Here is a 24,889-nt window from a genome sequence, read left to right as displayed (position 1 = left end):
AGCGAAAAACAATAAACTAAAACATACCTATTATTTTCTCAAATCAGCTACCTAAACAAAAAGTGAAATACGCTTTTTCTCTGCTGAAGCTCTACCATGAACTGAGCAGCAATCTGTCATCTGCTAACAAAAATGTTACCCCTAACGTAATAAGGAGTACCGGTGTGTGCACATTACCGCTGTGCACTAGTTAGCCTATATTAAGCGCACTGCATTAGGAGTATATGTTTGGAATTTACAACACCCTTCTAGAGTGACATTGTATGAAAGAAGCACAACAGTTTCAGAACAATAAGATTTTGAAGGTATAGAAGGGTTTACTTGCGCGATTAGAATGTCAGAATAAACTAATTATTTTATAAAGTTAGTAAATTTACTGGCTTACCTAGAATCCCTTTTTGGAGATTTTTGTGTTGCCATAGATTGTTGCTTGTTTGTAGCTGAAAATAGCTCTTAAACTTAAACCTCTTAAACTGAAACCTCTGCAGAACTTTCAATGAGACCCTGAAGGCAATGCTTGGTGTGGTACCAGTTCACAATAGGCTCCTATGGATTAAGCCATGGATACATTTGTCTGTGCTTGGTTGACCAGCGGATCAGACATTGGAAATAGATGCACTCTATTTCTTTAGTTGAAATAGTTGAGACAATCTTATTAGTTTTACTAAAGTTTCTGTTTATGGTTACTATCTCTTCTTTGTAGATCATCTTTTGATAAGATGAGACATGCTGTAGATCAACACCCAATGTACCAACTCCAAGGAAGCTATGAACATATGAGACAACTCAAATCCAACCAAAGCTAACAAGACTAAAGCCTGGTTCCCATATAAGTCGCAAAGCACCGGCGATAGCACCGCAGGCTATTAGCGGTGAAATGGGAACCTACGCGCCGAGGACCGCCGGTAGTTGCCGGCGGCATCGCAATAGTTTAGCGCTGTTCAAATTTTGCAAAAGGCTGCAGGAAAAACCTTCCCAAAATGCACTGTACAGGTCAAGGTCACCATTATAAAAATGGCATAGCGAGCGAACATTTTATTTGAGTCCGCGATTATGTTGTGTGATGCCGCTTATATGTGAAAAGATGCCGCCGAGCCTAGCGTCGCAAGCATTTTGCTGCGCAAGTTACCGCCGGAGTCTCGCAATTGATATGGGAACCAGGCTTAACCAAAGCAATTATAATACGGCTGGAGTAGTAGCAATGTTTGAGCATCAAATCTTTACAATAGAAAGAGCTATCATGTCTGTCTAAAGTCACACTAAAAGCGTTAGTAAAGAAGTTCTCTGCCCCACTTAACCACCTTTCCATATCCAAGAATAGTTATGCGCATACTTACTACACATGACAATTTCTTGTAGCGCACGGGTTTGTCACAGTGTATTAGCATAAAACAATGGAAAATATATATTATATATTGTACAAATTCAAAAAGAGTGGCTCAGCAGTTTTTGTGGCTAAATAACAATTAAATACAGTGATTATCTTCTCACAAAATATCTTCCTAATACTAGTCATAGAATAAGGTTTACTGTTTACTCTCTTCCACAAAAAATAACAGACATCTACTGTTTGCAGATATGTAATTAGTAGTTGTCTACCCTGAACCACTTTTCATAAAAAGACAACTTCAAAACATGTGAAAAAAAGTAAATGTAACAGAGTTGAGTGTATTAATTACATGTACATCATTTTAGTATTTGGCTCTATATATGCATATTTCATTAAGCAGCACTTGCAAACGTTATTCATAGTATAACTTACAAACGTTTTGAAAACTTTGTTATTTCAAATCGTTGGTAACTTTCAGTCACATTCATAGAATGTAAACTCTATGATTCGACCATCACGAACGATTAGTAGCAAAATTAGTTTTTATTTTTGTTGTAAAAAATGCATCAAATATGCTTTTTTCATAAATATTGGACCAAAATAACAATGTGTCCTTAGCATCATGTACCTGTTTTTTTTTCTTTTTCGTCTAACTCGGCTGTTGTTGGGCTCCATACTGAAACTGTCATCTCATGATGTCATTCATTGGCTTGAGTAAGTTTTTTCTTCAATTTAGTTGAAAATTAATTCGAAATTCAACACTCTAAAACTGCTGCATTTCCAAGTCAAGTTCATTATTAGTAGACTTTCCATTGTGGTTTCCATTCTGGTTGCTGTCCATAAGGTCATCTTCTTCCAACATGGCGACATTTAGACGACCTCCTTTCATTTTGTAGGAGTCTGTTAGCTCATCCTCCTCTATGAGCTCATCCTAAATATAACACATTTATGATTCTTAACAAACCAAAGTTTACCAAAACTGTTGTTTTTAAAAAACTTAACTTACAGCGAATTAATTTGAACAATTTTGTTGAAGTGAAGCGACTTTGAGATAGCATTGATTGGAAAAATAATTTGCTTCAACAAATATGCAAGCTACATGTAAGTATACAACCAACTGAATGATCACTCTCTCTCTCTCTCTCTTTTCTTTAACAAGTTTATACTATCATTGGTAATTCTAGCATCCAGTTTTTAAAACCTGCCGATTTAAATTTCATGCAGAAACGACTACCTTATTAAAATAAAACGACAGTACTCATGGGAGACGGATAAGTGATGTCTAATAAGTGATGTCTACGGTGATGTAATAACATATGTCTTAATTCTTTGTTACAAAAGATTATACAAACATTTTAGTAAACTTGTCACTTTTTCACCAAAGCAACAAAAGTTTTCATAGGACACACGCACTAACCCTTAGTTGGAGGACATTCATAGTTCCAGAGCGTCTTTTCCAAAACACCTTGTAAAATCCGATGAACAGGAGCACGAAAATAATGATGAAGAGGACGATTCCAACAATGATTACGATGGCCATCCAGAGAGGAGTGTCTGCAACAACACATTAGCCAATAAAGAGGATCACCAAATATTGGCACAGTTCATAGTGCATAGTTCATAGTGCTTAGTTCATAGTGCTTAGTCCATAGTGCTTAGTTCATTGTGCTTAGTTCATAGTGCATAGTTCATAGTGCTTAGTTCATAGTGCATATTTCATAGTTCATAGTTAGTAGTGCTTAGTTCATAGTGCGCTGTTCATAGTGCATAGTTCATAGTGCTTAGTTCATAATGCATAGTTCATAATGCTTAGTTCTTAGTGCATAATTCATAGTGCATAGTTCATAGTGCATAATGCATAGGTCAATATCACTGTTTGCTGTAGTGGGGCGGTCTTATTCAACATGCAAACACTGTGCATTCCTTGTGATGTACGATGTATATGTCTAGCTATTATACATTTGTTACCACCCATCACACAGAATTCTCACTATTCAATCACATAGCTCTTCAGCTATACCAAATGACACTTTGCGACACTTGTCATGTAGTCACTGTCTGTCACTCATCTACCACTCATCATATTCAATTCTCAGTACTCTAGAACATACATGTAGATCGTTGCAAACTCTTGCACTTCTGCCACATAGCTGATACCTACTCTACCACCAAATTACCCATCAGCAAGCACTTTGTAACGCTTGTCATTTATGGTGCTTACCATTCTGCTATCACTAATCACGCAGCATTCTCACTAATACACATCATAGCTCATTTTCAAGTGTGCTGCAGTCTTAGATTCTTTGCAGCAGCTCATACCAAACAAATTATATTCTTTCTACCACCATACCTTTTTGTATTTTAGGCTCATCAGTGACATCAATGGAGGGCAGCGGTGTTTTTACTAGCTCTTCTGGTAGTTTTGTGGTTGATCCAAATTTTAATCCGTGACCAATGTCTTTATTCTTGAGTGAAGTTATGGCTAACTCAGCAGTTTCTTTTTTTACAGGTTTACCATTGCCTACAATGCATAGTAAAATGTTCACAATTGATCGAAACACATTTTAGAATGTTCATCATTGATTAATATAAACCCCTTATTGCTTTAGGTTGTAGTCTTTGAAGTTGTCTCCCCTAGTTCACACTTTTGATTTGAATAATTTAATGATTTAATGAGGAGCCACTACAATTTCATTGACAAGAAATGTTTAATGATTTGGGAACAGCTAAAAATATATTTTTGTAATTCATCACTTGCCCCTACCTACAGCAGCCTAGTCAATCACTTTCACCTGCTGTGAGTGGCATGTGTGCCAGCTTGCAGGAACGTGGTTTTTATATAATAAATGTCAAAGAGACAACCCCAAAAATACATGATCTCGGTATAGTAAAAATAATGTCAAAAGATTTGTGAACCATGTATAATTGCTACTCCATAGACAGCTCTAAAGTTTTACGGCCTACGTCTAGCTAATGCTGGAAGGACAACTCCAAAATTTGTTCTGCCATAAATGTTTATTTGGCTTAAGTAGTTTCAGATTTTAACGGACAAAAAAAGGTATCATTTTCAATGTTTTAAATAAAATTTAGAAATGAATACAAACCTTAACAAACACCTTGCTAACATAGGGGGTATTTGATGTTTTAGAAAACCTAGAATTTTGTTATGGATATAGCATGCGGACCAACAAAGTAATACAGTTATACCTTGACATAAAACGTCCCAACGTTCGAGAAAATCGAGATACGAACGGCATTTCCAGCAAACTTCTTCTTTGAGATTCGATCAAACAAACCAGCTCTCGGTGGCTACTATATGGCCAAGTATGCGAAAGACCTCTTTTGAAAACAGCATTCCTCAGTTTTCTCCTTGAATCAGTTTGAAAAACTTTTTTTTAATGTTGGCTAAAAGTTATAGTGAAAGTGAGACAAAAAGCGCCAAACCGGGAACAGACAAAAAAAATAAAGACGACGAAATTAAAGTAAGTTTAGTAAAAGGTTAAAACTTAGCTTCAAGTGTGTGCTTAGTGAGCTTAATTCATTCATTTTATTCTATATTTGGTAAGGGCTCAATAAGGCTGGTAATTATTCACGGAGTATGGGTCACATGATCAGATTACGACTTGACGATTAGATCAAGCCTAAACGAAACTGTATAGTAGCAAGCATCTATATTTGATACAGGGTCTTCGGTAAAACTCAAGTGATTGTCATAAACTAGTGCTACGAAAAGTTTTATATTGAGCCTTTTATTGGCCTTTCAATTCACAAGAGAACATCACGTGACAAAACGATAACCAAATGGATTGATTACGTCAGAAAAATAAACCGATTCCGATCTATGGCAGATTCGTGATGGCGGCGATTAACTGTTCGTTTTTGAGCTGTTAAGAGCTTGTAATCACATTCCCACATATTTTGCATCTACAACACAGCAGAGTAAGACACGGTGAATCTTTTCATATCAAATAACTGTAATGTGAATTTTGTTGCAAGTCAACCTTTAAATTAAATGCAAAGTTTCTGTTACAGAGCATCACCAAAGTTTAGTATACCAAACGGCATTACTGCCAATTCTCTCAGACTGTTAGTAACTACGTCTGCCTCTAAAGTAAACGCTTACAGTAGTGTACATGATAATGTTACATCTTAATAACTACATAGGTATTTGTTACTTTGTTAGCGTAGGTACAGAATTACAACAGTTAAAAACACATTTTCTACCAAAATATCTTATTATATGGGATTTTTTCGTAATATGCTAACGGATTAATTTGTATTTAGTTATTTTATATAGGAAATAGTGCCTTGAGACACAAGTAAATAGACATATTTGCTCAGTCTTGAAACTCATCAAGCTCGTACATCGAGGTATGACTGCAGTTATACACAGTTGTAACTCTACTAGAGAATGTGAATCCAACCCACACTTCAATATACTCATTGTAACTCAGACTTTTTGTATAAAAAAAACAAGAAAGCTCATTTGTTCTTGCTTCAAAAATTTAAAGTCTGTAAAGCGATTGTTAGCCTCATGTTTGAGTGCGTATCTTTCAGATTATGTTTTTCGTTTTTGTTTCGGTTTTTTGCAGCCAAAAGGTCTTTCAGAAAAACAAATAAATGAGAAAAACAAACAATTCTGAAAAAATAAGTTTACTTTATCAAACTATTGTTGTTTCTCTGGAATACACATGGGTACAGCTGTAGCACATTTTGAGAAGCTATATGATGTTTATTAGGAATGCGTAGCAAATTTTTTCGTGGCAGCTACAACGCTGTTTCACTTTTTACTGACAAATTTTAGCCAAAAAATTGTCTAATCTTAATCTCTTCAAGTTTAGAATTCTTTTATATTTTTTAATATCTTTTAATATCTTTTTTATTTTAGTTAATGCAAAACAACATAAAGAGAGGAGAGAAATTCGAGAAATTCCCCTGTTATACAACCGATGACCACAGTGATATTGGAAAAAAAGGGTACTGTCGGTTGAGAAATGCAATATTAGCAGTCAAATGGCACTGCAGTGCAATAGGATAACTGCAATGGTAGCTGTAATGTACTGAGTGTCGGTGTTATTATATACAACAAACAGCAATAATGAAAGGAGAAGATTATATGTTTATATCTCTCCCTGCAATAAGAGAAATGCAATATTAGAAGTAAAATGGCAAGCTGCTGTGTAATATACACAAGCTGGAAGGCTGTATATCATTGGTCATAGCAACCAATATCAAGAAGTTGTGATATTTATCTAGAATTTTGTGTTTCTAGATTTCACCTCTCTCCGAGATAAACTGCAAAACACCACTAAACAGTGCCTTGGTATTCAAATAGCAGTTTTACTGTATATGTATGTGTACAGCAATATATATAATATATATAGAATAGATATATAGTTAATTATAAATTAATTGCTGATATATATCAGCAATTATTCATCTGTCTCTTCAATTAGACGAAGCCTCTAAAAATACTCAACTCTAGTTCAGCTTTCATGAAATCAAACAACACTCCTCAGAAAAAAGCAAATTTGAGAAAGTTTTGATAGTTTTCAATAATATAAAATCTCCTTTTTATATTATTAATATAAATATTGTATTAATAATATAAAAAGTTTTATTTATATTATTATTATAAATAAAACTTATCTTTCCATCTTATGAAGGCTGAAGACCTCTGAAAGAGATGCGCTGATGATACAGCTCAACTTGACAAATCTTGCGTATGCTGCGCATGAAACTAGATAACAAATTTTCACCGAACCGAAACTTACTATAGCTCATAGTAAAGACATATAACGCCACATTATCATCTTCGTTGACCTTTGGGTAACCGCGCAGGACTTGCACTTGTACATTTTGTGAATCATCAGACCGCTTTTGACGATTACTAGCATTTTGCAAAGCTTCTTCTGCAGCTTGTGTCAGCTTGTTCTTCGCCTTGTTCCATTCTTTCTACAATTATGATATTACCATCACCAATAATAATGCTGATTCAAGCAGGAAATACCAAAATGATGAGATGAGTAACAATCATAGGAATATTAGTGAAGACAGTAGTAATAACAGCAGTAATAATATAACAACTTCTTAAGAAATTTTGGCTTAAAAATTGAGTCAAGAAAAATGCAAGTCATAACCAAAAATTAGCAGTAAACCCTAAAACACTTGTTGAACCTAGCGAAGAGGAGATGACACAAGCACTTGTTGCACCTAGCAAAGAGGAGATGACTCATAAGCACTTGTGGCCCCTAGCAAAGAGATGACTCATAAGCACTTGTTGCACTTAGCAAAGAGGAGATGACTCATAAGCACTTGTTGCACCTAGCAAAGAGGAGATGACTCATAAATATTATTTTCAGTCAACAATGAGAGAATGGTTCATAAACAAAATTTTCAGTCGATAAAGAGAAGATAACTCATAAGCATTGTTGCAGTAAGCAAGCAAAATCTGACTTGCAGATGGCAAGGCAAAATGGTATAACTCAGTTTCCACTATTGTAGCAAGGCCAGAGAAAATGATTCACAGGCAGTTTTTGCACCATTCAAGGAGAAGATAACTTACATGCCATATGACAAGAGGAATCGGCCCGCATGCCATTATTACAGCAAGGTAAAAGGAGATAAATCTATGCGTTTGTATAAACAAACTGCAGTAAGCATGTCAATAGTTTGTTTGAAATGTTTGCATAGGTTAGTATTAAAACCTTTTTCTAGTAGAATTACACTTTTTATCACTTGTGTCTTAAATGTTTTAGGCAAAAAACTTACTTTATATTGTGCCATGTTGATGATCTTCATGATAAGTGCTACCAGGTTAAATTTTGACTCATTGTCCAGCTCTTCAAATGTTGGTGAAATACGACTACCTGTCTCCACAATATTTCCTATAGGAACCGTTCCTGTGATCGACAAGAAACATTATAAACAATATGTATTACTTATATGTAAGCATGTACACTTGTATGCATGCACATACTTGTATGTAAGCATGTACACTTGTATGCATGCACATACTTGTATGTAAGCATGTACACTTGTATGCATGCACATACTTGTATGTAAGCATGTACACTTGTATGCATGCACATACTTGTATGTAAGCATGTACACTTGTATGCATGCACATACGCGGGTACATGTGTGTACCATACTTTTCGGACTATTAACCGCACCCCTATATAAGCTGCATCTGCTTTATTTTTAAAAAACTGATAATAAAACAATACATAGGCCGCACCTGTTGTATAGGCCGCAGAACTCATGACGGTGCTGTTTAACATGGCAGTAACTTTGCAGGCTAAAACGGAACAGCGCCGTTAGGCACCGTTCCGTATTAACCGACGCTTTTTAACCCAGTGCCTAACGGAACAGTACCATTAGGCATTGTTTCGTTTTTTCTTTCACCGCTAGACGTGCCCTAACCGGAGATTCCGGTTAATGGGCCCTAGCGGTGAAAGAGAAAACCCCAGAATAGCCGCACACATATATAAGCCGCGTGGCTCAAAACAACAAAAAAGTAGCGGCTAATAGTCCGAAAAGTACAGTACATGTGTACATACGCATGCGTATGTATGCACATACATACAGACATATGTATACATACATTACAACGCCACCCGTTATTTGAAGACCGCTTCTTTGTAAACGCCTCAACAGAAAATGGGCTGAAAAACGAAGCACCAAAGCAATCAAATAGAGGTTTTACTATATGTACATACAGGCACATATGTATGTACATATGCATGTATGTATGTACATATGGACATACATATGTTCGTATATATGTGCATATGTATGTACCTGTAGCTTAACTCGATTTATAAGTTTATAACTCGATAACTTGATAACTATAAGATTTATAACTCGCATTTTAAAGGATATGGGATTGAAAAAAACGTGGCATACCATATGCTTACTAAACGTACCTTGGAACTCTGTGAGGCAAACCTTTCCGCAGATTTGCGGTGGCATCCAAGACGTGAACTTGTATATGAAGAATCTGTCACCACAGTTTATCACATCGACGTAAATTTGACTTTTTGCGTCACAGCATTGAGCATGACCAGTTTTGTTAACAGTGGTGGTGCACATTTCAGCTTGCGATACAGAATCTTTCGGCGTTAGATTTGTTCCAGTCATATAATACGGCAAATCTGAGTCACATGACTCGGGCTAAAAGCAAAGAATCTTTGTTCATAAGTTTGACCTTGCGGGAAACAGCTTTCAAAATAATTGGACATAGTTGTGATTGACTATCAAAGAGTGATGTGGTGCCCTACATTTAACTGGAAACCAATGAATTATCGCTGCTCTCAGCATGTTCGACAAGCAGTTTTGGATAGATTGTCTTACAAAAGTGTATATAGAGCTTTACGATAGCAGTGAGGTTCGCAACATATTTTTAAAAGTTGAGTTGTGACATCCGAAGCGTTTGACATGACTTGCAATGCATGTATAGGCAAGATTTTGGCATAAAATATGTAGTAGCTTTCAACATAATATGTCTGGTGCTTTTATACAACACTAACATACTGGCAGAGATTATCATATTTAATCAGTATTCCATGATACTACATGGTGGTGAAGTGGTGCAGTTGATGGTGCGCTTGGCTGCAAGGCTGAATATCCAAGTTCAACTCCTGTGCACCACATTTTCTTTTCTAACGCTCTTGGAGTAGCTACAGCTGGACGGACAGCTCTAATTATAGAAAAGATTATAACTTTGTAAATCAGTACAATGTTGCTTTCCTTCACGTACTTTAATTCAAAAGGTCTTCAATAATATTAAACAGTGCTTTAGTTTATAGTTTTTAAATCATTAGCTCAACAAAGACTAAGATGGGTGGCACAGTGGAGGCTGTAATTATGAGACCAACTAAGAATTTGTTTGCGCCCAATGTCATTAACTAATCTAATAATCCTAAACTAATCTTCTTAATTGTCTCAGTCCATACATACTATACCTACATGTATTTGAGAAGAAAATTGTGTAGACACTCTGTGTGCTACCGAAAGTATTCTAAAAAAAATAGAATCCATTAATTGGACAACCATTTCATCTTCTGTGATTGACAATAATGGTTGGCCAAGTAAATATTAACATGCTATTAATATTCCAAGAGCTACCAATTAATACCAAGGGCTACCAATTTACTTTCATATAACTACATGTATATGTATGTTCAAACCATATTATATTTGGCTAATTTTTTCAATGATTAAAAATTTAGTTTTCATTGTTTTTCTTCATAAACTGCAGGTACCAGTATGTTAGATCAAAACCAGACTAAAAGGCAAATATCATTTGGTACTTTACATTATTTATGTTATGTAATATTTATCAATTGATGTGTATATTGACATGATTCATTTAATAAATACTTAACTATGTATTATTATAGAATGACTTGTTTATTTCAAGAGGTACCACATCAGGTAATCACATCAACACTTTAGCAGCAGTAAAAAAGGAAATTTTTGTCTAAGAATTACAATAACAAATAATAAAAAACTAAAGCAAACATCCACGAATCAATTTATTAAAATATATTGAAAGTCTTCTAGTAGTCATTGCCACAACAAAAATAAAAGTAACGCAAAAACAAAAAATGTAAACTACTGAAACAGAAAAGGCAGGCTGTAATAATTAAATAGAAACTTAAAACATATAAAACCTAAAATCAAAAAATATATAAATAAGTTATATTAATTTAAGATTAAGGTAAACCAGACAATCTTCATATCTTAATTAAAACCTATACTTATTTGCCACTCAATTTTCCTGTCGTATTCGTAACATAAAGCCGATATGACACAAGGATCCCTGTTTACTGATTATTACAACATGTATTCATTTACCAAATGGATACATGTCGTACACTCAGCCATACCTAATACATGGCTAAGTCTGTTACATTTAGTGCTATATAATGCATTTGTTTTAATGCTATATTTAATTGCTCGAAATATATATTATCAAGTATTTGTGTCATAGAACGAATTAAGCAAAACACATTGTATTCTCTTAAGAATATGTGCTTCAACATACAAAGCAAATGATGCAATAGCTTATTAACTTAGTATGTTGTGCTTTGTCTGTAAACGCTCTTGTTGAGACAAAAGGAGCGCCACCATAGAGGTCAACATTGCTATAAGATAATAAAAACTCCTCTTTAGTTCACTGTCTAACCTGAAAACAAGTAGAGCTTTGGAACATTGGGATCTGTCTGCACTTATCTTGGTCATCAATGAACCGAATCCACTCATTTGTTTTTTGCAGATTACCATCACATTTGTTTGACTCCAGTTTCACAGCTTGGTGATTGTTAGGGTAGCATTCATCGCGCTTCATATCGCTCACTAATAACGTAGTCGTTTATATTAATATCATCAGTTGTTGATCACATACAGCTGCCATGAATGTGCTTATGCTGACCATTTAAAGTGAAAATGCTTAAATTCTTTTCACAATACTGAAAGTAGATGTTTGACATAGGGCTCACACTCAAGTTCACAAACCAACTATCTCTTGAAACGAATTTAGTATAAAATTGTTTAGCAGATTTGTGTGCAGAAGAAATGATAAATACAATAAGCCTTACATATCACATATCAACCATGTATCTGTTTACATTTCATCGTGTATTATTTACATGAAGGTCAACATTACAAAATGTGCAGTATTCAGAATAAATCAAAAAAGCTTTAAAATGAAAGGAGCTCAACATAAATTTAGTTTGCTGTGTTTTTATTTGTTTTTAGTTTTTTAAATTTAGTTGTGGAATTTTGATTTCAAACCTGGTCACAACAAATTATTTTGTGACTGACGTTTTGTAATAATGTTTTACATGGAATGAATCACCGATCTAAAATTACAGAAAGATGTTATTTTTTAACAAAAAATTTTGTAGAAAACCTTTATCTTATATGAGATTTGACCTACTATAACCACCAATTCCACAATTCACAAAATTATCAATATCGATTAGCTTACCAGGTTTTCCACAAACCATGGTTTCTTTTTCTGTTGGTTGCCATGAAGATGTGATAGGAGCCCGAGTAGCAGAAGAAGGTAAATGAGGCATAGTTGACTTCACATCTTTTGTTACAGGAAGTATTTCCTCACTTGTGTTAGCTTCCACACTGATTACAACTGCTGTCATAGTTATTGATATAGTTTTAGTTGGCGGGGAGGCTTCAACATCGGCTGCAACTGTTGTCATTTCTACTGTGGTAGTATCTCTTTCTTCTGCTGATATATCCTTGCTTGATGTAGTCACTTTATCATCTATGGCAACTGTTGTTATTTCTACGGTGGTAGTATCACCTTTTTCTCCTGATATATCCTTACTTGATGTGGTCCCTTTATCATCTATGGCAACTGTTGTCATTTCTACGGTGGTAGTATCATGTTCTTCTGCTAATATAGCCTTACTTGATGTGGTCACTTTATCATCTATGGCAACTGTTGTCATTTCTACTGTGGTAGTATCTCTTTCTTCTGCCGATATATCCTTGCTCGATGTAGTCACTTTATCATCTATGGCAACTGTTGTTATTTCTACGGTGGTAGTATCACCTTTTTCTCCTGATATATCCTTACTTGATGTGGTCCCTTTATCATCTATGGCAACTGTTGTCATTTCTACGGTGGTAGTACCCCTTTCTTCTGGTGATATATCCTTGCTTGATGTGGCCACTTTATCATCTATGGCAACTGTTGTTATTTCTACGGTGGTAGTATCTTTTTCTTCTGCCGATATATCCTTGCTTGATGTAGTCACTTTATCATCTATGGCAACTGTTGTCATTTCTACGGTGATAGTATTACTTTCTTCTGCTGATATAGCCTTACTTGATGTGGTCACTTTATCATCTATGGCAACTGTTGTCATTTCTACGGTGGTACTATCTCTTTTTTCTGCCGATATATCCTTGCTTGAAGTAGTCACTTTATCATCTATGGCAACTGTTGTCATTTCTACGATAGTAGTATTACTTTCTTCTGCTGATATAGCTTTACTTGATGTGGTCACTTTATCATCTATGGCAACTGTTGTCATTTCTACGGTGGTAGTATCACTTTCTTCTGCCGATATATCCTTGCTTGATGTAGTCACTTTATCATCTATGGCAACTGTTGTCATTTCTACGGTGGTAGTATCACTTTCTTCTGGGGATATATCCTTGCTTGATGTAGTTACTTTATCATCTATGGCAACTGTTGTCATTTCTACGGTGGTAGTATCACCTTCTTCTGGGGATATATCCTTGCTTGATGTAGTTACTTTATCATCTATGGCAACTGTTGTCATTTCTACGGTGGTAGTATCACTTTCTTCTGGGGATATATCCTTGCTTGATGTAGTAACTTTATCATCTATGGCAACTGTTGTCATTTCTACGGTAGTAGTATCACTTTCTTCTGGGGATATATCCTTGCTTGATGTAGTTACTTTATCATCTATGGCAACTGTTGTCATTTCTATGGTGGTAGTATCACTTTCTTCTGGGGATATATCTTTGCTTGATGTAGTTACTTTATCATCTATGGCAACTGTTGTCATTTCTACGGTGGTAGTATCACTTTCTTCTGGGGATATATCCTTGCTTGATGTAGTTACTTTATCATCTATGGCAACTGTTGTTATTTCTACGGTGGTAGTATCACTTTCTTCTGGGGATATATCCTTGCTTGATGTAGTAACTTTATCACCTATGGCAACTGTTGTCATTTCTACGGTGGTAGTATCACTTTCTTCTGGGGATATATCCTTGCTTGATGTAGTTACTTTATCTTCTATGGCAACTGTTGTCATTTCTACGGTGGTAGTATCACTTTCTTCTGCCGATATATCCTTGCTTGATGTAGTAACTTTATCATCTATGGCAACTGTTGTCATTTCTACGGTGGTAGAATCACTTTCTTCTGGTGATATAACCTTGCTTGATGTGGTCACGCTATCATCTATGGCAACTGTTGTTATTTCTACGGTGGTAGTATCTCTTTCTTCTGCCGATATATCCTTGCTTGATGTAGTCACTTTATCATCTGTGGCCACTGTTGTCATTTCTACAATGGTAGTATTACTTTCTTCTGCTGATATAGCCTTATTTGATGTGGTCACTTTATCATCTATGGCAACTGTTGTCATTTCTACGGTGGTACTATCTCTTTTTTCTGCCGATATATCCTTGCTTGAAGTAGTCACTTTATCATCTATGGCAACTGTTGTCATTTCTACGATAGTAGTATTACTTTCTTCTGCTGATATAGCCTTACTTGATGTGGTCACTTTATCATCTATGACAACTGTTGTCATTTCTATGGTGGTAGTACCACTTTCTTCTGCCGATATATCCTTGCTTGATGTAGTCACTTTATCATCTATGGCAACTGTTGTCATTTCTACGGTGGTAGTATCACTTTCTTCTGGGGATATATCCTTGCTTGATGTAGTTACTTTATCATCTATGGCAACTGTTGTCATTTCTACGGTGGTAGTATCACTTTCTTCTGGAGATATATCCTTGCTTGATGTAGTAACTTTATCATCTATGGCAACTGTTGTCATTTCTACGGTAGTAGTATCACTTTCTTCTGGGGATATATCCTTGCTTGATGTAGTTACTTTATCATCTATGGCAACTGTTGTCATTTCTACGGTGGTAGTATCTCTTTCTTCAGGTGATATAACCTTGCTTGATGTGGTCACGCTATCATCTATGGCAACTGTTGTTATTTCTACGGTGGTAGTATCTCTTTCTTCTGCCGATATATCCTTGCTTGATGTAGTCACTTTATCATCTATGGCCACTGTTGTCATTTCTACAATGGTAGTATTACTTTCTTCTGCTAATATAGCCTTACTTGATGTGGTCACTTTATCATCTATGGCAACTGTTGTTATTTCTACGGTGGTGGTATCACTTTCTTCTGCCAATATATCCTGGATTAATGTAGTTACTTTATCATCTATGGCAACTGTTGTTATTTCTACGGTCGTAGTATTACTCTCTTCTGGTGATATAGCCTTACTTGATGTAGTTACTTTATCATCTATGGCAACTGTTGTTATTTTTACGGTGGTAGTATCACTTTCTTTTGGTGATATATCCTTGCTTGATGTGGTCACTTTATCATCTATGGCAACTGTTGTCATTTTTACGGTGGTAGTATCATGTTCTTCTGCTAATATAGCCTTACTTGATGTAGTCACTTTATCATCAATGGCAACTGTTGTCATTTCTACGGTGGTAGTATCACTTTCTTCTGCCGATATAGCGTTGCTTGATGTAGTTACTTTATCATTTATGGCAACTGTTGTTATTTCTACGGTGGTAGTGTCACTTTCTTCTGGTGATATAGCCTTACTTGATGTAGTTACTTTATCATCTATATCCACTGTTGTCATTTCTACGGTAGTAGTATCACGTTTTTCTGCTGATATAGCCTTACTTGATGTGGTCACTTTATCATCAATGGCAACTGTTGTCATTCCTACGGTGGTAGTACCTCTTTCTTCTGGTGATATATCCTTGCTTGATGTGGTCACTTTATCATCTATGGCAACTGTTGTCGTTTCTACGGTGGTAGTATCATGTTCTTCTGCTAATATAGCCTTACTTGATGTAGTCACTTTATCATCTATGGCAACTGTTGTCATTTCTACGGTGGTAGTATCAGTTTCTTCTGGTGATATATCCTTGCTTGATCTAGCCACTTTATCATCTATGGCAACTGTTGTCATTTCTACGATGGTAGTATTACTTTCTTCTGGTGATATATCCTTGCTTGATCTAGCCACTTTATCATCTATGGCAACGGTTGTCATTTCTACGGTGGTAGTATCACCTCTTTCTCCTGATATAGCCTTACTTGATGTGGTCACTTTATCATCTATGGCAACTGTTGTCATTTCTACGATGGTAGTATTACTTTCTTCTGCTGATATAGCCTTACTTGATGTGGCAATTCCATTATCTATGGCAGCTGTTGTCATTTTTGCTGTGGTAGTACCACCTCCTTCTGCTGATAAAGCCTTACTTGTTGTGATGGCTTCAACATCTGCTGTCACTGTTGTCATATCTACTGTGGTAGTACCACTTTCTTCTGCTGGTCTAGCCTGATTGGATGCGGTGGTTTCAACACCTATTGCAACTGTTGCTATATTTACATCGAAGGTTCTGTCTTCTTCTGCTGATATAGTCTTTCTTGTTGTGGTGACGTCAACACCTGCTGTAGCTGTTGTCATCTTTACTGTGGTAGTACCACTTTCTTCTGCTGATGTAGTCTTACTTGATGTGGTAACTAGATCATTTATGCCAGCTGTTGTCATTTCTACTGTAGTAGTGCTAATTTCTTTTGCTGTTGTTCTTTTACGTTTTGTGGTGGCTTCACCATTTACTGTAGATGCTGTAATATCTATTGTTGTAAGACCACTTTCTTCTGCTGGTTTAGCCTGACTTGATGTGGTGGCTTCAACACCTTTTTCAACTGCTGCTATATTTACATCGGAGGTTCTGCCCTCTTCTGCTGATATAGTCTTACTTGTTGTGGTGGCGTCAACACCTGCTGTAGCTGTTGTCATCTTTACTGTGGTAGTACCAACTGTTTCTGCTGATGTAGTCATACTTGGTGTGGTAACTGGATCATCTATGGCAGCTGTTGCCATTTCTACTGTAGTAGTGCTAATTCCTTTCACTGTTGTAGTTTTACGTTTTGTGGTGGCTTCACCATTTACTGTAGATGCTGTCATATCTACTGAGGTAGTCTCACTATTTTTTGCAGGTATTGTCTTACTTGTTGTTGTGACTTCATCATCTCCTGTAACTGTTGTCAAAGCTACCATGGTGGTACCGTCTTTTTTTGTTGATACAGATATATTCCTATTGGCTTCGTCATTTACAGCAACTGTAACCCCTGCTATTTTTCTAGTTTCGATTGGGTTTTTACTGTCAGGTACTGCATCGATTGCATTAATCCTATAATTTGCTTCTGTAGAAGTTGTTTTATCTGTTGCAGAGTTACTATATTCTGGTGTGAATATCTGTCGAAATGAAGTGTTGCTAGTATTATCTGCAAACAGCTCTAGAGTCTTTGTTACAGTACTATGACTAGTGGTTGAGCTAGAGTTTTCTGTGATCTGGCTTGTGGTCACTGTAGTTGTTGTATCATATGCTGAACCATCAGACTCTGTAAAATTTGAAAAGTTTGTGTAATATTAGTTAAAGTGCCAAGCAGTTTGATATAGGGGTATAGCTGGTAACAAAGGTTCTCTGGTTTTAAACTTTTCATTGCTGATAGCATATGTTCAACATCATTTTAATCAAAATGGGCAGGCTGACTATGAGTTTGAATCTTAGGATGCTGTCAGATTTCTTACACATAGGATATGCACAATATGTATATACATGCATATATATATATACATATATAATATATATGTACATATATATATATCATACATATTATATATCATATATCTACTAGTATATATATACACTAGCGGATTATTTACATGATTTATACATTTATATATATATATATACATATTATATAAATAGTATATAGCATATATAAATATATACTAAATAGTTAAATAGTATATATAAATTTATACTAAGATATATGTATATATACTAGTATATATATATTTATATGATACTATATATATATATATATATATATATATACTAGTGGAATGACTGGTGTTGCACAGGTATTAAAAATCAGCTTATAAGCAATGAGATGTAATGTAGTTGTCTGCCACTTGCCATTAGCCTGGCACATTGCCAATAGCTAATTTTGAGTGAGCTTACTAGTGAGAGCTAATTACTTGCTCTCACTGAAGAGCAAGAATTACGTTGCGCCGTAACGGCGAGCGGTAGAGTATTTTTACCCACACAATGACATATATCGCCCAAGGAATCTATCCATCTCACGTGACCAAATTGGTAAGGCATTTGAATGGTGACGAGGAGGTTCTGAGATAATATCTTCTACGGTATGAATTCTTCAATCCAATATTCTAATACCTATAGCTGAACACACCGAATTACAGAATCACAGAGCAACACACAAACTTTGAGATTTAGATATATATGTGTGTATGTGTATATGTGTGTATATGTGCATGTATATATATATATGCATGTATATATGAAAATGCAGAAAATGTTGACGTAGTGAAGTCTTTATTATAAAACATGACAGTATATTTAGCATGCTAGAATTAGTATTTAACAAGTAAAAATTTCCTCCTTTTTGTTCCGACACTCTTTAAAAACAAGTAGTCCAACTAATTCAAAAAAGTTGAAGTAATAAATAGAAGCTTTTGAGTCAGCACATTCTCACAGCTTATGGACGTTGCAAGCAGCAAAACAAAGTTCATTATGCTGATGGTAAACAAAAATCACAAGCAGCAATGGGTTTGCCCTTTGACCTCATCAAATTGGTGTGATTTGTGAACAAATAAGGGTTAAACTGTTTCCTAATTTATTTCCTTGTTGAGTTTATGGTCGACCTTTCCAATGCCAAGGTAAAAGATCAGCAAACTGCAAGAGCTATTTGCTGATTGATGACACAGCAATGTCGAGACTCCTTCAGAGGGCAGTAAGTCATTGTAATGATTGCTATTTCATTACAAGACGCTGTTTTATATCGATTTTATAGACCAATAAACTAAACTAGACAAATAACCAATAAACTAGCAGAAACACGGTTGATATGTTGGATATTGCTGGGGCCAGCATGTTGGTGTCTGTTAGAACACTTTATCATTGCCGCAGTGCTGTTGACTATTTATATTATCACTGAGGTCGGTTGCTAATTTAACAGCACCCTCGACTGATCAGAGAGCAGTTACGGTGATCTCTGACTAGAAGGGGAAAATAATACTTTAAAATAGTCTCAAACGTGTAAGCTCATAGGACAATAGAAACGTGTAAGCTCATTGGACAATAGAAACGTGTAAGTTCATTGGACAATAGAAACGTGTAAGCTCATTGGACAATAGAAACGTGTAAGCTCATTGGACAATAGAAACGTGTAAGCTCATTGGACAATAGAAACGTTTAGATTCATAGGTATGTGTAGGGGGTATGCATAGGGGATATGCGTAAGGGGGTTTACATAGGGGTATGTGGAGGGGGTTTACATTGGGGTATGTGGAGGTGGTATGTGTAAAGGGATATTTGTAAGGATATGAGTATGAGATTTATATAACCTTCACACTTCTATACTGCACCCTTTATAATTGTAGAAAGATTACTGTGGTTTTCGCAAAAAAATTGTGGTACACAGCAATACACGAACATCTAGTTTTAGAGGCATTCTTGACAGTGGCTATGTGTATGCCTCTATGACTATTTATTAAAAAGCATGTACTATGTATTAAAAAGTGTAGTCTGTACTCCACGTCAGATATATTGGGTTTATAAGCAACGCTGACAGCTAGTCAGCCTGTACAAGAGATGCTTTACTAGCTGCTAAAAAGCTTTTTATTTGACTCATTGGTGGGACTACCTCTAATTAAGAAGTTATTGCCTGCTTGTTGAAAGTAATCAGTGGAAGATAACTCCTAGTTTATGAATACTTGCAACCCTCAACGATTACATGTTGCATTACCTCATCCAGCGCCAGATTTTCTTACAGATATTTTAAATAAACATGTGCAAGTAACTCCAAAACAACCTAGGTGGCTAGATATTGTATTACCGATGCGCTATATAGAAAGGCAGCAACCATCATTGCTGCAATTACAAGTAGTAACAACTGTACCATTCAAGTCAAGGTGACTTCAAGTAACCTTGAAGTAACTTTGACTTGTTTATCTGTTTATTAACCAAACCCATTAAGCAGGGAAAATTATAGATCCTATTGGAAAACCGGTGTTTCCGATTGATTGAGTATCCGGTTTGACTCGCTGATTTTGTGTGCTGTCATTGTTACGTAGATACTACGTGTTGTGTTGACAATGATTATAAACTAATGCACCTTCCCTGCAACCAACCAGGGACTCCGAAGTTAAGGATTGTGGAATGAAAGTGGGAATGATGAGGGAAGAAGTAACAACATTTATTATTCTATCTCTCTAAGAAAATTAAAAGTATACTACACCGCAACTATAGCTAACGAGCCCTATGGTCAGGACTCAGGAGTATATACATTCATGGATACTGGAAAGATTTAGTTGGATGGTAGAATTGGATGTAGTAGGACATATAGTACCGTCTAATAGTAGTTGGATATACTATTAGACGGTACTACATGTAGATGGATAGAACTTCAGTGCAAACACGCACACAACATCAGTTTGGGTTTCTATGTTTTCAGTGAGCCGACTAAATTTTATTGTAACAGGAAGCGGTTTTCCAATAGGATCTATAATTTTCCATATAAAGCAGCTCAAACACAGAGAAATAGTGTCTGGCATTTTAAATGTGAATGCAGAGCTAAGGATACCAGTTACACTGCTGCATGACTGTCATTGTTCAGCTTCAAATCTAAATACCAACAGCTTTAAATATTTGTATGAGATACTCGTGTATGTTAGTATAAACAAAACTTAATTACAAGCAAACCTACTTTCATGTGTAGCGAAAGTAGCTGGTAATGGAGTTGGGACAAACTAGTTGGCTAATTACTGGGTATATATAAATACTCTTGTCACGTTTACTAAGTCTCCAAACACCGATGGCGTAGCAACACCGCCCCCCCCTCCTCATGGAATGCTGCAAGGCTATCATTGAAACAGCCCTGTTGCTATCGTTCAGTGACGTTGTTTAGAAATGAAACACCATTTTTGTGTCATGCAAACGACCTTGGCGACCAACAGCGTTGAAACTGTGCGTTAGCATAGGCCTTGCACAACCATCGCTCTACTATAGCCCCCTATAGAATCATGATCTGCTTGTCGACCCTGTGTAGGGATTTGGTGCTGGTGTACTCAGGTCTCGCTACACTATCGATATATGGAAACTTATTAATTGTCTGCTAAGGGCGGAAGTGCTTGACTCGAGCACAAGCAGGCGCACTTTTTTGCAAATGCTAGTCTCATCTCTTTATTTTATATGACAGTTTTCATAATTACCATTGAAATAATTTGAAAGACACACTTTTCATCGTTACAGAACGTATTAATAAAAATATTTTTTAGCTCACATCATCTATTACGGTCTTGTTAGCGCAGGCATACCATTGATAACCCGCTGTGAACAAGAATAAAAATGTGCTTACTCTTTAGTTTATGAGGTAGTTTTATTGATAACTGCATGCAGATCTGTGTTCTCAATCGTTGTTGACGATGATTTCGATAATCTGAGAAGCGTCAGAATTGTGGGTCTTTCCTTGTGAAAACAAATGGTTGTGAGCCACGTTGCTCTTTGGTTTATCAAGCTGTTTGGCTAACTGTATATTAGTTTTTGTTTGTTCAGGCTGTCAATAAAGTTACGATAAAACACATCATAAACTCTTTAGTTAATCAGGTAGCTTTGTTGATTTGTGTTCATAGTCATCATAAAAAGACAATAGTCCAATAGCCGAGAGAAATAGTAAAAATAATGACTACTTCAATACTGATAGAAGAGAAGCTGAGGCATACCAGCGCATCCAACATTGTGGAAGCAGCCTTATGTCTGTCACACAGATTGTATAAAAATTAATATTAGTCTGCGTATAGTAAATGATTTTCTTAATTAGCAGCACATCCCTGCGTCTTCCTTGCAATCACAACAAATTGGTTGCTACAGATTGCCCCATGATAGTGTAAAGCCGTGGTCACACGGGCACCGAACCGAACTAAATGACGCAAAACGACGTCGTTTTCAGCTCTAAAAAGTTCGGCTGAGGACATTTCTGGCCGAAACGAACTATTTTGGTACTGCTCGAAATTTCGTGCCGAACCCTTGCTCTTATTGGCTGGTTAAAATTCTAGAATTCTAGCGAGCACGCGTCACATTTCTTCTTACGTGCGTGTGAGTAAAGTTAAAAAAGAAATGGGACGATACTTTTATTTCGTTAAATAAACAACATGAAGCAATTTACGACAAGGTTCACCCGGACTTGTGATTGGGTTGCATAAATGTAAGATGTTGCACTTAAGTTTTGCATAAATGTAGGGGAATGGTTGTGATTTTCTTTCGTGTAGAATATAAGTAATGTGTCATATTCATCCTGATGAACTATCGTTGACTGATTTATTTATGTAAAACCACAGTACTATGATAAAGACTGTTTTTGTTTGTTATGTACTCAGCATAGAAAAACATTCATATGTTAATAAAAAAAATATAATTATGTTGATGGGAAGGGTTAGCAAAATATTTGTATCGAGTGATTTACTTTGAGCAGCCGAACGATTTTCTGATAAATCTGCTGTGTAATTATAATTTATAATTGTTCCTCAAAGTTTTTTTGTTTCAATAGAAATATTTAACTCAAATACATAACAACTACTAATGAAACCGTGTCCTGTCTCTATACGTATGGTATCTAGGAAGCGAAGTTACTTCGGTGGTCGTGTGACATGTGCCACGAACCGAACCAGCCTCCGAACCGATCCTACGTCGGTTCGGTGCTCGTGTGACCACGCCTTAACTGTACATATCAGGAACCTTCAAGAAAGGTTTTATAAACACAGATTGTTACAGCGCTAGTTATGCATCCATGGCTAGTAATATAATTGGACTCCATTGCTTTGATGATCAGTTGAATGTAGACAGTTTGATGTCTGACTGGGAAGGTCACAAACGGCTGATTGCGTAAAAGTTCTCTCAGTGCAGAAGTCAACATTTTGGTCTTTTTCTAATATGACTAATTTTGCCTTTTTATTTTATTCCAGTTTTTGCCACTAACATGCTTTAGTTTCAAATGAGATGACATAGAATTTGGCAATAGAGATTGGAATGAGAATAGAAATTTGTAACGGGACTGGAACCGCGGAATGTGGTGGCCCACGGATACGGTTTTTACATCTTACAATGCAGAATATGATGTTTTACCCCTGGTTACTATATTTTCCTCGCCTTACTACGGCACCAAAAAATTACTACGATGCCAATACACTATTGGCTGAAATCCTTCACAATACCTGAGAGTGATCTGAGAGGCTATGCGTTGTTGACGGCTGGATAAGTGTAGAATCAATAGAAGGTTGCATCTGGTTTATCACATGCGATTGCGTCATATTAACGTTGTGCATTTTAGTGCTCAAAAACCAAAAACTTTAATTCATCCGTCGTTGCTCCCAAGGTTGCTAGTGATGGTAAAGGGAAAAGCGAAAAGATTGTTTCTAAGGAACATAGCTGAAAATAATAAAAAAATTCAAAGCAGGGTGAAATAGAACGAAAGCCATAAAATAAAGAAAGTTAACGGTTGATTGGAAAACCTTGCTAGATTTATTGCATAAAAGCACCCATAAAAATTCTCACCTGACATTTAATGGCCAGTGTTAACAACAGATGCAAGGGCCATTTCATAAATATTTTGAGTAGTTACTAGAAACAGGTTTTTTGCATAGTATTTCTCCACAGTATGAAATGGATTAATGCCGTATCTTGGGACTCTACAGCATTAAAAGATTAAAAGGTATCGCGGTGTACAAAGTGCGGTGTATGCCGCATACAGGCACTAAACTACTTATAAAGATCCCAGACTAGCGCTTTTAATTATGCAAAGCCTTGCGTAAAGTCATCTGCTGTCAGCAGCCTCTAACCAACCTAATCAAAGCAAAAACTGTCATAATTATTCCACGATTGTGACGGGTATGCTAATAGAATCCAAACGATATCTATGGACCAAATGCTGAGGGAATCCAATGGTGCCCCAAATTTGAACTTGTGGTCTGGGAGATCTTAGTCTACACGCTCCGTTAGCATGCAACATGTTTAATATATGAAGATAAATCCATAAATATGGCGATAGTATCAGAATGTTTTACGATAGTCATCACTATCAAATGCAGACTACCCTCGTTTATTCCAACCAATACAGACTCGGCCATGTTCGGACATTGAAAAGGTCTGGTACAGGATTAATTGGTAGTGTGCCATATGGTTGTCTGGATTATGTCCGGACAACTGCAAGCCCGAAGTGAAGTCCTAAAGAGAAGTCGACTGTACAGTCAGACCTCTGCGTACAGTCAGACCCCAACACTCAGAACCCATACGTAGTGATATTCATTTTGTATGTTGAAACCATACGTAGTGATATTCACATTGTATGTTGAAACCATCCGTAGTGATATTCCCTTTGTATGTTGAAACCATACGTAGTGATATTCACTTTGTATGTTGAAACCATATGTAGTGATATTCAATTTGAATGTTGAAACCATATGTAGAGATATTCACTTTGTATGTTCAAACCATACGTAGTAATATTCACTTTGTATGTTGAAACCATACGTAGTGATATTCATTTTGTATGTTGAAACCATACGTAGAGATATTCACTGTGCATGTTGCAACCAATATATGTCAAATATACTTACAGTCACATAAGAGTACATTATACATTGCGTGATTTGTTTCAAAACCAAAAGATACCGATAAACA

At 36.1% G+C, this 24,889-nt stretch overlaps 2 protein-coding genes across 2 annotated transcripts; both read right to left on the bottom strand.

Moving 5' to 3' along the window:
* Positions 1–1,361: 1,361 nt before the first annotated feature.
* Positions 1,362–13,401, bottom strand: LOC137387446 (zonadhesin-like). Its single transcript, XM_068073872.1, has 8 exons — positions 12,327–13,401; positions 11,523–11,692; positions 9,259–9,505; positions 8,102–8,232; positions 7,105–7,285; positions 3,681–3,851; positions 2,748–2,884; positions 1,362–2,261 (listed from the first exon to the last, which is right to left on the bottom strand). The coding sequence occupies exons 1-8, from the start codon at positions 13,393–13,395 to the stop codon at positions 2,094–2,096; spliced, it is 2,274 nt and encodes a 757-aa protein (XP_067929973.1). The 5' UTR covers positions 13,396–13,401; the 3' UTR covers positions 1,362–2,093.
* On the bottom strand, positions 13,398–17,184 carry LOC137388208 (mucin-22-like). The gene is made up of 2 exons (XM_068074712.1): positions 13,537–17,184; positions 13,398–13,421 (listed from the first exon to the last, which is right to left on the bottom strand). Exons 1-2 carry the CDS (start codon positions 17,182–17,184, stop codon positions 13,398–13,400), a joined length of 3,672 nt encoding a protein of 1,223 aa, XP_067930813.1.
* Between the last annotated feature and the right edge of the window lie 7,705 nt (positions 17,185–24,889).

Source organism: Watersipora subatra, chromosome 2, assembly GCF_963576615.1.
Source record: "Watersipora subatra chromosome 2, tzWatSuba1.1, whole genome shotgun sequence".
NCBI lineage: Eukaryota > Metazoa > Bryozoa > Gymnolaemata > Cheilostomatida > Watersiporidae > Watersipora > Watersipora subatra.
This window is presented reverse-complemented; position numbering and strand designations above follow the sequence as displayed.

What these genes read in the sequence shown, in the direction of transcription:
- LOC137388208 (XM_068074712.1), bottom strand. Translation starts at nt 17,184, where the DNA reads ATGGTAGCTTTGACAACAGTTACAGGAGATGATGAAGTCACAACAACA. An exon ending in CAGTTGCCATAGATGATAAA is followed by an intron (nt 13,422 to 13,536) that starts GTAACTACATCA and finishes ATATATCGGCAG; the next exon opens with AAGAAAGTGATACTACCACC.
- LOC137387446 (XM_068073872.1), bottom strand. Translation starts at nt 13,395, where the DNA reads ATGACAACAGTTGCCATAGATGATAAAGTGACCACATCAAGTAAAGCT. An exon ending in TTGCCTCACAGAGTTCCAAG is followed by an intron (nt 8,233 to 9,258) that starts GTACGTTTAGTA and finishes TGTCGATCACAG; the next exon opens with GAACGGTTCCTATAGGAAAT. An exon ending in TGAATGTCCTCCAACTAAGG is followed by an intron (nt 2,262 to 2,747) that starts GTTAGTGCGTGT and finishes TGTTATATTTAG; the next exon opens with GATGAGCTCATAGAGGAGGA.